Source organism: Phoxinus phoxinus (assembly GCF_949152265.1).
Source record: "Phoxinus phoxinus genome assembly, chromosome: 1".
NCBI classification, from domain to species: Eukaryota; Metazoa; Chordata; class Actinopteri; order Cypriniformes; family Leuciscidae; genus Phoxinus; species Phoxinus phoxinus.
Window position 1 is genome coordinate 49,086,655 of NC_136876.1, and position 14,678 is coordinate 49,101,332.

The 14,678-nt window shown below is 37.4% G+C and overlaps 2 protein-coding genes across 4 annotated transcripts in view; both read left to right on the forward strand.

Moving 5' to 3' along the window:
• timp2b (TIMP metallopeptidase inhibitor 2b) overlaps positions 1-4,194 on the forward strand; it is a 15,584-nt gene extending 11,390 nt beyond the window's left edge. The window contains exon 5 of the mRNA XM_079622511.1: positions 2,491-4,194. Within this exon, the coding sequence (XP_079478637.1) occupies positions 2,491-2,688 (198 nt within the window). The 3' untranslated portion in view covers positions 2,689-4,194. The remainder of the gene's footprint in view (positions 1-2,490) is intronic.
• A 1,885-nt stretch (positions 4,195-6,079) lies between these two features.
• Positions 6,080-14,678, forward strand: part of usp36 (ubiquitin specific peptidase 36) — a 33,955-nt gene continuing 25,356 nt past the window's right edge. For all 3 annotated transcript variants that reach the window (XR_013798278.1, XM_079618360.1, XM_079618359.1), the window contains exon 1: positions 6,080-6,287. The gene's annotated coding sequence lies outside the window, so the exon portion shown is untranslated. The remainder of the gene's footprint in view (positions 6,288-14,678) is intronic.

Here is a 14,678-nt window from a genome sequence, read left to right on the forward strand (position 1 = left end):
TGTCTCACACTCTTCCTCTGGCCTGTCTCACACTCTTCCTCTGGCCTGTCTCACACTCTTCCTCTGGTCTGTCTCACACTCTTCCTCTGGCCTGTCTCACACTCTTCCTCTGGCCTGTCTCACACTCTTCCTCTGGTCTGTCTCACACTCTTCCTCTGGCCTGTCTGTCTCACACTCTTCCTCTGGCCTGTCTGTCTGTCTCACACTCTTCCTCTGGTCTGTCTCACACTCTTCCTCTGGTCTGTCTGTCTCACACTCTTCCTCTGGCCTGTCTCACACTCTTCCTCTGGTCTGTCTCACACTCTTCCTCTGGTCTGTCTGGCCTGTCTCACACTCTTCCTCTGGCCTGTCTCACACTCTTCCTCTGGCCTGTCTCACACTCTTCCTCTGGCCTGTCTCACACTCTTCCTCTGGCCTGTCTCACACTCTTCCTCTGGCCTGTCTCACACTCTTCCTCTGGCCTGTCTCACACTCTTCCTCTGGCCTGTCTCACACTCTTCCTCTGGCCTGTCTCACACTCTTCCTCTGGCCTGTCTCACACTCTTCCTCTGGTCTGTCTGTCTCACACTCTTCCTCTGGTCTGTCTCACACTCTTCCTCTGGTCTGTCTCACACTCTTCCTCTGGTCTGTCTCACACTCTTCCTCTGGTCTGTCTGTCTCACACTCTTCCTCTGGCCTGTCTCACACTCTTCCTCTGGCCTGTCTCACACTCTTCCTCTGGCCTGTCTCACACTCTTCCTCTGGTCGGTCTGTCTCACACTCTTCCTCTGGTCGGTCTGTCTCACACTCTTCCTCTGGTCGGTCTGTCTCACACTCTTCCTCTGGTCGGTCTGTCTCACACTCTTCCTCTGGTCGGTCTGTCTCACACTCTTCCTCTGGTCGGTCTGTCTCACACTCTTCCTCTGGTCGGTCTGTCTCACACTCTTCCTCTGGTCTGTCTCACACTCTTCCTCTGGCCTGTCTCACACTCTTCCTCTGGCCTGTCTCACACTCTTCCTCTGGCCTGTCTCACACTCTTCATCTGGCCTGTCTCACACTCTTCCTCTGGCCTGTCTCACACTCTTCCTCTGGTCTGTCTCACACTCTTCCTCTGGCCTGTCTCACACTCTTCCTCTGGCCTGTCTCACACTCTTCCTCTGGTCGGTCTGTCTCACACTCTTCCTCTGGTCGGTCTGTCTCACACTCTTCCTCTGGTCGGTCTGTCTCACACTCTTCCTCTGGTCGGTCTGTCTCACACTCTTCCTCTGGTCGGTCTGTCTCACACTCTTCCTCTGGTCGGTCTGTCTCACACTCTTCCTCTGGTCGGTCTGTCTCACACTCTTCCTCTGGTCTGTCTCACACTCTTCCTCTGGCCTGTCTCACACTCTTCCTCTGGCCTGTCTCACACTCTTCCTCTGGCCTGTCTCACACTCTTCATCTGGCCTGTCTCACACTCTTCCTCTGGCCTGTCTCACACTCTTCCTCTGGTCTGTCTCACACTCTTCCTCTGGCCTGTCTCACACTCTTCCTCTGGCCTGTCTCACACTCTTCCTCTGGCCTGTCTCACACTCTTCCTCTGGCCTGTCTCACACTCTTCCTCTGGTCTGTCTCACACTCTTCATCTGGCCTGTCTCACACTCTTCCTCTGGCCTGTCTCACACTCTTCCTCTGGCCTGTCTCACACTCTTCATCTGGCCTGTCTCACACTCTTCCTCTGGCCTGTCTCACACTCTTCCTCTGGTCTGTCTCACACTCTTCCTCTGGCCTGTCTCACACTCTTCCTCTGGCCTGTCTCACACTCTTCCTCTGGCCTGTCTCACACTCTTCCTCTGGCCTGTCTCACACTCTTCCTCTGGCCTGTCTCACACTCTTCCTCTGGTCTGTCTCACACTCTTCATCTGGCCTGTCTCACACTCTTCCTCTGGCCTGTCTCACACTCTTCCTCTGGCCTGTCTCACACTCTTCCTCTGGTCTGTCTCACACTCTTCCTCTGGCCTGTCTCACACTCTTCCTCTGGTCTGTCTCACACTCTTCCTCTGGCCTGTCTCACACTCTTCCTCTGGCCTGTCTCACACTCTTCCTCTGGCCTGTCTCACACTCTTCCTCTGGCCTGTCTCACACTCTTCCTCTGGTCTGTCTCACACTCTTCATCTGGCCTGTCTCACACTCTTCCTCTGGCCTGTCTCACACTCTTCCTCTGGCCTGTCTCACACTCTTCATCTGGCCTGTCTCACACTCTTCCTCTGGCCTGTCTCACACTCTTCCTCTGGTCTGTCTCACACTCTTCCTCTGGCCTGTCTCACACTCTTCCTCTGGCCTGTCTCACACTCTTCCTCTGGCCTGTCTCACACTCTTCCTCTGGCCTGTCTCACACTCTTCCTCTGGCCTGTCTCACACTCTTCCTCTGGTCTGTCTCACACTCTTCATCTGGCCTGTCTCACACTCTTCCTCTGGCCTGTCTCACACTCTTCCTCTGGCCTGTCTCACACTCTTCCTCTGGTCTGTCTGCAGGTGGTCCAGTGCTCCAGCATCCCCTGCTCCATTAGCGACCCCTCAGAGTGTCTGTGGACGGACTGGGTGGTGGAGGGAACGGTCCAGGGCACTCAGGCTCAGCTCTACACCTGTGTGAAGAGGACCGACAGCAGCTGTGCCTGGTACCGGGGATCCACTCCGCCCAAAAAAGATTTCATGGACATTGAGGAACCATAAACTAGTCCTCGGTTTCATCAGTCGTTCAGAAACTCCCCTAAACACTCACACCTTAACTCTGCAGATCTCAGCAAATCAGGACATAAAATGTCTCGGCCATGAAGGACTCAAAAAGAAAAGAAGGACTCCCAAATAAAAAGATATAGATGGTAATATTTTTGTAATAATATAAATAATGAATCATATTTTGTTTAAGAAAAAAAAATAAACTTAAAAGAGCACAAAGATGCCCCTCCTCCAATTTTCATCGTGGTAATATGAATTACAAATATATATGTTTAAATGGTCAAAATTTGAATATCATACATTTAATTTGTTGTTTTTAATTTAAAAAAAAATGTCTCCATACAGTATTATTCACATTATTACAGTAATACAAGTAATATGTGATGAGAATTATGCAGTGAATATAATGCAAAGTCATCTGGTGTTCTGTGTTGTTCTGTTGACTTCAGTGTGAAGTGTGATGCTGGCATTCCTGTGTAATATTACCCAGACATTCGGTCGCATGTTAATAATATATATCAAGTGAATCTTACCTCTAGTGTTGGAGTATTTTTATGACAGGCAGAACAGTTTCTCTTAAGCACTTTGAGAACCCAAATGTTGTTGTGTTTTGTTTTTTTTGTAATATTGTTGCTCACCAATAAAGAGGAAATTGATTACAACATTGATGTTCAGTTCCTCAAGCACAGGCACTACACATTTATATTTGTCTCCAAACCAACTTCAAGCATTAAAGCAGAAGATTTTTAAGATCATGTCCAAACTTTTGACTGGTAGACTATCTCAAATTATTATATAAATAAATGTATAATTTCTTTATGGTGGCATTTTCTACAGAATGTTGACGTACAGTTTTCTTCTTTTTTTTTAAAACAACGTATTTTGTAAAACAGAAAGTAAAGAAGTAACCGGCATATGAACTCTTGAAGGTTTTAAGAGAATATATAACTTGGATTGGTTTTTGTTTAACATTTTGTCACTGCATAATTTCCACATTTCATAGTTTTGACTTAACTATTATGGAGAAAATATGAATAAAACAGAATAGGTAATAATCAGAATAAGTGTATGCAGAGCATTGCTTGAGTTCATTAGTGTGTAAGGTATATTGTCAGTAAGATGTGAACTCTATACTGTACTGTGCATATAGAAACATACATAGATCTGGCACTAATTTATGAAATATATACAGGACTTTCATGCAGAAAATATATGTATAGTGTTCTTTCTTTCTTTCTTCTTTTGTAACTTGAAGGTAATATAAAGTATTGGTAAAATTAGTTCATCTTATGACTCTGCACTCAAATTTTCCCCATGATATTTTTGTACATTTGTGTTAATTTCCCTTATGATTCATGCAACAACTTTATTTTTAAGTGAGATTTCCAGTTCTTCCTCTTGGGAAGACTTGCTGAGAGCTAAAGCCTTTGCTTGCCTTTTAAAGTTTATTAATACTCATTAAACTGTTATGGTATTCATGAATAAAACAGCAGAAAAGTCAAATGCATTATTATTTTTCAGTATATCTGTTCAGTGATGTACATATGATGCAGCACATTGTCCATGTTTTTCACCTCTTCGATGGTGTTTTGTTTAAAGAACAGTGATTGTTTTGCTGGCATAATAATACATACTGAGGTATTATTATCTGGTATTATGTTGCAACCTGTCGCAGAATAAGAAACATAGATATTATTGTTGATTAGTAGTGATTTTACTCCGCTATTGAACCATTAATAACCTTGGTTTGATCTGACACGAGACATTGAAATCCTGTGGGAAACTGCTATCCCACTGAGCACTGCTGCTGTTTTCTACTTATTATCCACTGTGACGTAGAAAAGAGGAAAAAGATTCATCATAGAATTGTACAAAGCTCAAAGTTTAGCATTTCAGCTCATATAGGATATATATGAAAATATAGGATAGCTTATATGACATTATAGACAATATAGTAATTCATCATTGTGTAAGATGTATGTTATTTATTGCTTCCAAAAAAAAACCTAATAGTTGACAATATTAACAATATAAATGCATAAACAATGAAATTATAAAGGCAACATGTTGTCTTACAATATAGGCAAAAAAAAAAAAAAAAAATGGCACAAATTTGCAGTCACAATTTTTTCTTCAGATTTATACATATAGCCTATAAGTTAGTATACAATTTTACAAATTATACACACAATATACAACTTATTAAGTAAAACGTCCAGATTTAAAAAAAATAAAAAAATAAAAATGAATTTCAATATATGCCATTCAATTTGTGATTTGTAATAAATATATATTTAAATGACAATATATATATATATATATATATATATATAATTCATATATAAAGCCAGAATATGAAATTAAATATATATACTGTTATATATAACAGTTATATACAAATTGTATATAACTGTTATATATAACAGTATATATATATATATATATATATATATATATATTTAATTTATATATTTTAATTATATATATTTATAACAGTATATTATATATATTGTATATAACAGTTTTGTATACAGTATAATATATTGTATAATACATATATATAATATAAACACAAACATGTATGTTGAATTAATGAATTAAATATTAATATTTAATTTAATATAATTCATTTATTTAATGTATTATAATTAATTTAATTTATAATAACATTGCATTAATAACATTAATAAAAAAGAAAAAAGAGAGAAGGCTGCTCTCTTTTTTCTTTTTTTAGCGCCCTCTATGTAGACTCCAGTTTACAATATATAACCTATATATATATATATTTTCTTTTTTTTAAATGGCAAACAACATGTTGCCTTTATAATTTAATTGTTATGCATTTATATATTTGAAGGCAAAATGTTGTTTGCTAAATATATTTTTAAATAGGCTATATATTGTAAAAAAGGGCACAAATTTGAAGATTTTTTTTACAAATTAGACACACAATATACAACTTATTAAGTAAAACGTCCAGATTTTTAAAATGTTATAATATTTTTATTTCAATATATGTCATTCAATTTGTGATTTGAAATAAATATATATTTATATGACAATTATATATATATATATATACAAGCAAATTATATTATATAAACACAAACGTGTATGTTGAATTAATGAATTTAATTTAAATATTTAATTTAATATACATTTAATTTAACTTATTATATTTCTTTTAATTTATAATAACATTGCCAGCCTTCTCTCTTTCTTTCTTTCTTTCTTTTCTTTTTTTTTTTAGCGCCCTCTATGTAGACTCCAGTTAAAAAATCCCTGGCAACACAGTGACAGAAAGGCAACCTTCCGTCCGCCCGAGGAAAGCAATTCTTGAATTGAAAGGATCCATGTTAAAAGTTAGACAGCAATCGATTCACGCCCTCTGATTGGACACTGTAGCGATGAATGAAGTGTGTCGTCACGGTCGTTCTCAAACCCGATTGGCCGCTCCGTCACGTCAATCACGCCTGCACACGCCCTTTCATAATGCAGCATGGGGGAGAGAACGTAACAAAATGAAGGCTTCGTAGCGGAATACAGTCTCAACATCAAAACACATCAAACGATTCGCGATCGTTCACGGATGGGTACGTATCTGATGTTATTCGCATGCGTTTGGTGACAAAGTATATACAAATGACTGCTGGTTCCCGAGAAAACGCCTATGTATGTGAGGGCTAGAAGCAGCACATTGCAGCAGTTTGAACGCCACGTTCGCTTTGTGAGGCGGTTCGGGTCAGGAAGTGAAGCGGTGTATACCGGCAGTAAACCGCCCGCGAGTGTTGTCGCTACATTTCCCCAGCGTTAAACGCACAAATGTGGCGAAACGTCGAAGAAACCCGCACTGTTTACGCTTAAGCGGATGCTAAACTAGCGCGCTAGCTTGTGTGACTAGCAGCTCTAAAGTAACTAGCGACTGCGGCGCGTATTCTGACGCGACCCGCGCAAAACACACTCTCCACGTTGACATTAATAGCGTAGTCTTGTGGTTAACAACCCGAGCTGGTAAGTAGAGTTGTGTCCTTGATCATCACATGTTTCTGAGGACTAAATCCCCATTAACCGCATCATAATAAACGCCAGCTACATGAAATACTGCCACGCACGTGTGGATATTGTGCGGCGTAATGGTAGAGGATACATTTCTAGGCTGTGTGTGTGTGTGTGTGTCACAAAACATGTATCTGCTGTCTGTCTACCCAGAGCTCAGCTGCACGTGTTGTACTTGTAATGGCCAAAACTGCTGTCTAGCCAACATTACACGATTCGAGACTTCATGAACCGAATAGAGAAACATTAAGTGCATTTTAATAACCTAACTGTCTAAAAAAGAAGATTAAAACACGACATGCAGTGGTTTAGAAAGACTAGTAGGGATTAGGATGTACCAGTTAAAGGCCACATGAGTCCTCATTGCACTGGACACGTGGTTTTAGCCGGATATAGGGCTACACTTTAGACTTTACCTCAGCGAGATACTGGGCAAGGCTTTTTGTGTTCGTGTTACATGTACTTACTGCAGTAATATGGGGTTATTATTGTTGCAATATTCCAAATAAATAGATTAATATTCACAAATAAATGTAAAGAAATTCACAAAAATGTATCGAATAAATGTTAAGAGTTTCACAAAAAATTATACAATTCGCAAATAAATTAAATGAGATTTGCAAATAAATAAAATATTTACAAATGTGTTTATTTGGGAATCGGCTCCTGTGCTTTTGAAAATCGATGCACACATTTGTTAAGAAAAGCATTTGTGAATTTTTTTGTGAAACTCTTTAACATTTATTTGTGGATCTTAATCTATTCATTTGTGAATTCGATAAATTTTTGTGAATCTCTTAACATTTATTTGTGAATATTAATCTATTTATTTGGAATATTGCAACAATAATAACCCCATACAGTAAATTATGCATAATTATTTATGTAACTAACTTATGGAAGTTTGTTTCCGCCACAGCGTACAAAATCAAAAACTTTTCGTCTCACCATTCTGCCTTTTTTTCTTTCTCGGAGAGAACTTTTTCTTTCTTTCTGATATAAACTCACAATTGTAAGAAAGCAGTCAGAATTGCGTGATATAAATTCACAATTGCGAGTTATAAACTCATAATTCTAAGAAAAAGTCAGTCTTGTTTTTCTCAGGATTGCACTTTATACCTTGCAATTGTGACTGACTATATTTTATGTTGAGAAAATAAGATAAAAAGTCTCAATTATCTTTTTTAAATGTTTTATTCTGTGGCGGTAAGTAACAAGCTTCCATACTAAATAACCCTATAGTAAGTATGATGTTTATTAATATTACTAATTAAAGAACTTCAATGTTCAAATATATAATTACACTATAACAACGACACCTTAAAATAATGGGTTTTACTTTAATAAGGTGTAATTATTTATTTAAATACTGAGTAATAATAATTAACTATGTACTTACTATAGGATTAGGGTTTGGTTGAGGGTTAGTTGCATATAATTATGCATAATTTACTGTTATTACTAGTATATGTTGTAACAAGGACACCTTTAAATAAAGTGTAACCAGATACTGTACCATTGACGTATGGAGTAAATTAATAATTTATTTTGATGTAAATCTCTCATGGCGTATGTCAATAATGTTGAGGAATACAATACAAGTTGGTAAAACACATTAATAATTGTAATTTTTTAACATTTCATAACTTTGTTTTTCCATGTAGGCTTTCTCAAGCCCCTTTCACACAGAGCATTGATCCCAGAAAATGGCCACATAATTGCTAGAGTGCCTTCTGTGTGAACGCAAACACATCCCGGGATTGATGGCGACCTGCTAATATTGCCGGCATCAGTCCTGGGACGCTTTTTGTCAGGAAAAAAACGCAGGATCAGTGTCGTAAAGGGGTGTGTTGTAGTGTCATCGCAATGACGTAGTAGCCTAATTGTGCGACTCTCTGATCGGGGAATTTAACACTAGCGTTCACATCTTGAAGTCACGTGTCTTTACGGGATGTGTGTGTGTGTGAACGCACGCACAGATTCCAGAAAATCACTGAATGTGAATAAGCCAAAATCAAACTATCCCAAATAATCAGTGTATTTTCTGGAATCTCAGTGTGAAAGGGGCTTTAATGGATTTGTCAATTGGTATAACCAGTATTTTTCATAAAAAATAATATCTTTATATACAGGAAAATGTATGTGGAATAAAATGTATTAATCTAGTTTAGTGTAATAACATGGTTTTAAATATTTTTTTACATAATTTTTCAAAGATTAGGCTATTTAGAAAAATTAGGGGCACTGATTAGATTAATTACAGTTTTTTTTTCAGCATATGTCCTGCCAAATATTGCAAAAACTGATAAAAAAAATTACATTTAGAGATAACTCTAATAAAATCTATTTCTGTGTGATAGGCCTATATTAAAATGAAGTAATTATTTCTATGAGTACACTTTAATGCCATCTAGGTGGATAAAATATTTAATATTTCTCATGCTTTGGCAGTTACACCATTTGACACATTCAGTCTTAACTTTCGTAAAAAAAAAAATGGTGCAAATGTCATTTTTAAGTACATTATGTACATTTTAACATACCTGATGTATGCTTTTAAAACAAGTTTTTAGAAGATTTTAGAATTTCTCATCTTGACAAACCTTATCTGTCACTTAACATTAAAACGTGCTGTATGTTGTTTTTGAGAGTCCAATGCTAATTGCTAATAGGTTGTTCTTGTGTCCTAACGGCAGTTCTTTTGTGTGTCGTTTTACCGTGGTAGCCAGCTGTAGTTACTTAATTTATCGTGTTCATGACAATGGTGGCGAAACTGACCTTTGATTGACAGGCGATCTAACCAATCAAAACGCAGAATCCGCCATTTTGTCCGACAAACAAACCATACAGGAGAGTGGTAGTAGATTAGCGATGGTGGACTTAAACTTGAAAAATTGTGTTTGTTGACGTCTTTCCGCGGTTGAAACGACATGCCTTCAGATGTTCGTTCATGTTTGTTTAGTGCTATAACTAGTAGTGAAGAGGATCGGTTCACGTGCTGCTTGATTAAAGAGACACAAAATGAAATTTATTGTTTGAAATTCTTAAAAAATACAATTTTAAAGCTAGACTTTTTTTTTTTTCCTACTGAAGGTAGTAATCTGCTCTGTTGTCAGTGTCGTCATGAATTTTTAACATGATGTGTGGCTTGAGAGCGCCATGGCTTGGCGGACGTAGCAACAGTAACTAAGGGGGGCGGGTCTTTGCGAAGGGTCAATTGAGTTTTTGTTTCCAATAGAAAATAAATGAAAGGAGTTTAAAGTGGGGCGTCTTTAGACTTTAACTGCGGCTCAACCCCTTTATAAAAGTCTTCATAACGACCTGAGAAAGTCTTTCTCCGCAGTATATCAAGCTAGCAGTGCTGAATTAATCACGCTTTTGATATAATCGGTCAAACGGTATTTCATTTCGTTTAGCCTACACAGTTCAGTTTCAGCGGCTGGTTTCTCAGACCATAGTAACGGGATACTACACGAGACAGAAAACAAAAAGAGCGCTGGATGAAGTGGATATCTAAGCTACTTTTTATTTTATTTATTATTTATTTAGTCCATATATAAACTTGCAAATGTCTCCTATTGTTTTTCAGTGATGAACGAGCTCTTTATTGCGGCTGACTCAACTGCTGGGAAGGACAGTTTATGTCTGTATATATTAATAATAGTATCAAAATGTGATTTTTTTTTTTTTTTTTTTTAAGGGCCCAAGCACCGATTTATGACTCCTATAATATATGTGAGTTCCTTTATAGAGTTATATTGTATTTTATTATTCCATTTAGTCAATAATGAAATCATTCTAGCGTTAACTTGATATGTAGCCTAATTTCTCTGTGAAATCTGAGTTTCTTTGAGCACAAACTGATTAAATTGGGATCATATTTATAGAGTCTGTGTTCACGCTCTGAGATCTGCTGTTGAATACGCACGTAAACCGCGTGAGGAGATGGTGCTGGTGAGAGCGGGTGTCTCGATGCGCACGGGCGCGTGCGGTTACATCAGTGTTTCGCAGGACCAAGTGCACGTGAAGGTCAGCCTGCCCTTGTGGCTCTGATGTGTGCAGCTCTGCTCGGTACGTCAGCACCAGACCTGATGAGTAAGACCATGCAGAACACAACTCGGCCTTTACTGCTCATCTGTGTCCTCCTGAATGCACCAAACGTGCAGCTTATATATACATATATTTATATATATATAATTCTGTGCATCTAATCAGGCTTTTAAAGCCAGATAAAAGAGATGCTTTGTGATTATTTGGGTTTCACTTGTATTTTAAGGTGTCCTTGTTACAGTGTAATTATATATTTAAGTACTGTGTAATATTAAGTAACTAAATGTATTTACTATAGGGTTAGGGTTTTGTTGAGGGCTATTTGCATGTAATTATGCATAATTTACTGTTATTACTATGGTTAGTGTGCATGTAACATATGTAACAAAGACACTGTAAAATAAAGTTTTACCACATATACTTAATAAAGGGTTTTATATAGATGGATGGATGGATGGATGGATAGATAGCCTGGGATCTGATCTTACCGTTTGATCATTTGAATACATTGTCATTCTCGTTTTAATGTCTTTTCCTGTGTAATCCTTTTTTTTTTTTTAAATGATGTAAAAAAAAACGGTAATAACTTTTACAAAAAGGCTGTCATTTTTTTATGTTATTTAATGCATAAACTAACAATGAGCAATGTATGCTACAGTAGGCTATTTATTAATCTTCGTTAACTTGGGTTTATAAAAATACAACCGTTAATTTTTAGGTAATTTTAGCTTCATTAAATAATACTAGCAACGGTTGATTTTTAATAATGTATCGGTACATTTACTTTATTTGAGATTAATAAGTGCTTTAGAAATATTTTTAATTAGTTCATGTTAGGGCTGTAAACGATTAATCGCGATTAATCGCATCCAAAATAAAAGTTTTGTGTTTACATAATATATGTGTGTGTACTGTGTAGAATTATTATGTATAAATACACACACATGTATATATTTAAGGAATATTTGCATTTATATACTGTATATACATTTATATAATTTATATTATATATAAATATTTTATATATAATATAACCAATTTTTCTTAAATATATACATGATTGTGTGTGTTTTTATATATATAAATAATTATACACAGTACACACACATATTATGTAAACACAAACTTTTATTTTGGATGCGATTAATCGTGATTAATCTTTTGACAGCCCTAATAGTGATTAATCGAATCCAAAATAAAAGATTGAGTTTACATAATATATGTGTAATTGGTCTGTCTGAAAAATTATTGGCTGCTTGTAAACGTAGTCACTGTTGGAAAACACTCTTATTAGAATAGATTTAGTTTTACCTTTAAAAAGGGCATTTCCCCCCCTACTTTTATTAAATGTATGCTCCATCTTTCAACGCAGCGTTAGTTCCAGTGAAAGGGACTCTTAATGCTTCAGCATACCAAGACATTTTCATAATCCCAATTTTGTGGGATCAGTTTAGGGATCCTGTCCCAACATGACCAGTGCTCAAAGCACGGCCCATAAAGACATGTTTGGATGAGTTTGGTGTGGAGGAGCTTGACTGGCCCGCACAGAACCATGACCTCGACACATTTGGGATGAACTGGAACCGAGATTGTGAGCCAGGCTTTCTCTTCCATCATCAGTGCCTGACCTCACAGACGCTCTACTGGATGAATGTGCAAAAATTCCCACAAAACACTCAAAAATCTTGTGGAAAGCCATCCCAGAAAAGCGAGAGGGGGACCAACTCCAAATGTGACCCTGGACTGCAATTATTTTTAAAATTGAGATTTATACATCACATGAAAGCTGAATAAATAAGCTTTCCATTGATGTGTGGTTTGTTAGGATAGGACAATATTTGTCCGAGAATTATTTGAAAATCTGGAATCTGAGGGTGCAAAAAAATCTAAACATTGAGAAAATCTCCTTTAAAGTTGTGCATTTATGTTCACGATTCACTCACACAAATACATGTTTTATATATTTACGGTAGGAAATTTACACTATCTTCATGGAACATGATCTTTACTTAAAGTATTAGTTCACTTTTTAAAAAAAAAACATTTGCTGATAATTTACTCACCCCGATGTCATCCAAGATAGTTTCGCTAGATAAGACCCGTATTCATCGTCTGGTGTCGTTTAAAGCCCTTTGAAGCGGCGCTGACACTGTCATTTGGACCTTGACCCGTTTGGGGCCCATTGACGTCCATTATATGGAGAAATGTTTATCAAAAACCTTAATTTCTGTTCGACTGAAGAAAGAAAGACATGGACATCTTGGATGACGTTGGGGTGAGTAAATTATCAGCAAAAGTGTTTTAAAAAAGTGAACTAATCCTTTAATATCCTAATGATTTTTGGCATAAAAGAAAAATGGATAATTTTGACCCATACAGTGTATAGTTGACTATTGCCACAGATACACACCGGTGTGACTCCAGACTGGTTTTGTGATCCAGGGTCACACACATTATTAAGTGCATTTAAAATATGGTCATCATTACAGTCCCTGTTGGTGTAATGGTCAGGAGTCGTCCCAATGCTGTGGTCCACACACTGTGTAGTCACTAGTAGATGAGCTGTGTCCATTTAGCTAGAAGGGAGTAGGGCTGGGCAAAAAAAATCTATTTTTCGATTAATCTATTTTTAAAATGTGGTCGATTCGAAATCGATTCTCAAAGGGTAAAAAAAATAGTTTTTTTTTTTCTTATTTATTTACCTATCACCCAAAAGCCAGTATTAGTTTTCCTACACTGTTCATAGGCTTGCAGTCTCCATGTTACAGAGAACGCTGTGAGGTTTTATGTTAGTTTTATCTTGAAACATAAAATTACCTGATCCTGATTGATCAAGGCATGCGACTGTTCTGACTTGTTATTCATTGTATGCATTTGAAGTTGGGTTTTAATGTACGCATAGGCCTATACAGGTTTGTGGCTCGATTTCTTTTTATTAATTAACCACTTATAAACTTGTTCACCGTTTAAAAAAAAAAGAAATATAGGATTTTTGTATTAAATCTATATTCATTGAGTCGAATCTGGAATCAAAATTGAATCGAAATCGAATTGAATTGGAACATCTGAATCGATACCCAGCCCTAGACGGGAGAGTGTGTCATTGCACTGGGGATGATGATCGCACATCTGGTCTCTTTGTTGACGACAGCCGCAGTGAGTCCAGGCCACTGCAGTGAATCTGAAGATATGAAGTGACCGTTTGAGAAATATGTCATTTTTCAAAGATAATGCGATGATTGATGCCTCACAGTTCATCGTTTATTCCTGTACTTAGTGATTTAAACAATGTGATCGCCGAAGTTTAATGTTTGTATCATTTATTTGGTGTGATTTTCTGTGTTGATGCAAGTCTGGTTCCTGATCGTTCGGATGGCCTGTCCGTGTCTGTAGCGGCGTCTTCTGTTCAGGCTCAGCGGCACCTGATGGGTGTGTGCACTCTTTGCCTATGGCGGCGCGGTTGCGGTTATGTAACTAGACACCTGCCACATCCCTGACTGTTCACCTTTGGGATTTTGTTCAGACACAATGTTTGGATGTTGTTGCGTTTCATGTAGCCTTGTGTTATTAGCTGTCGAAGCGTGCTCAAGCTGTTAGTGTGGTTAGAGGACGTGTTGTGTTACTGATGGCTTGATTGGTTTAACACATTTACACAGGCTCATGTTTTTTCCGAATGCGTCTCGCTTGGTTTGCCAGATAAGGTTGACATAAAGATATCTATTGGAATGACTTCCAATCAGATTTGTTGATCTGGATGAACTTTAAACTTGCTTTGAAGAATGGAAAATCATTGTTATACTGGATTTTTTTTTTAACCAAGTAATGCATGTATGCAAGTTTTTAAACAAAATTTTTAAAAACCTGTTTTTCCTCATCAG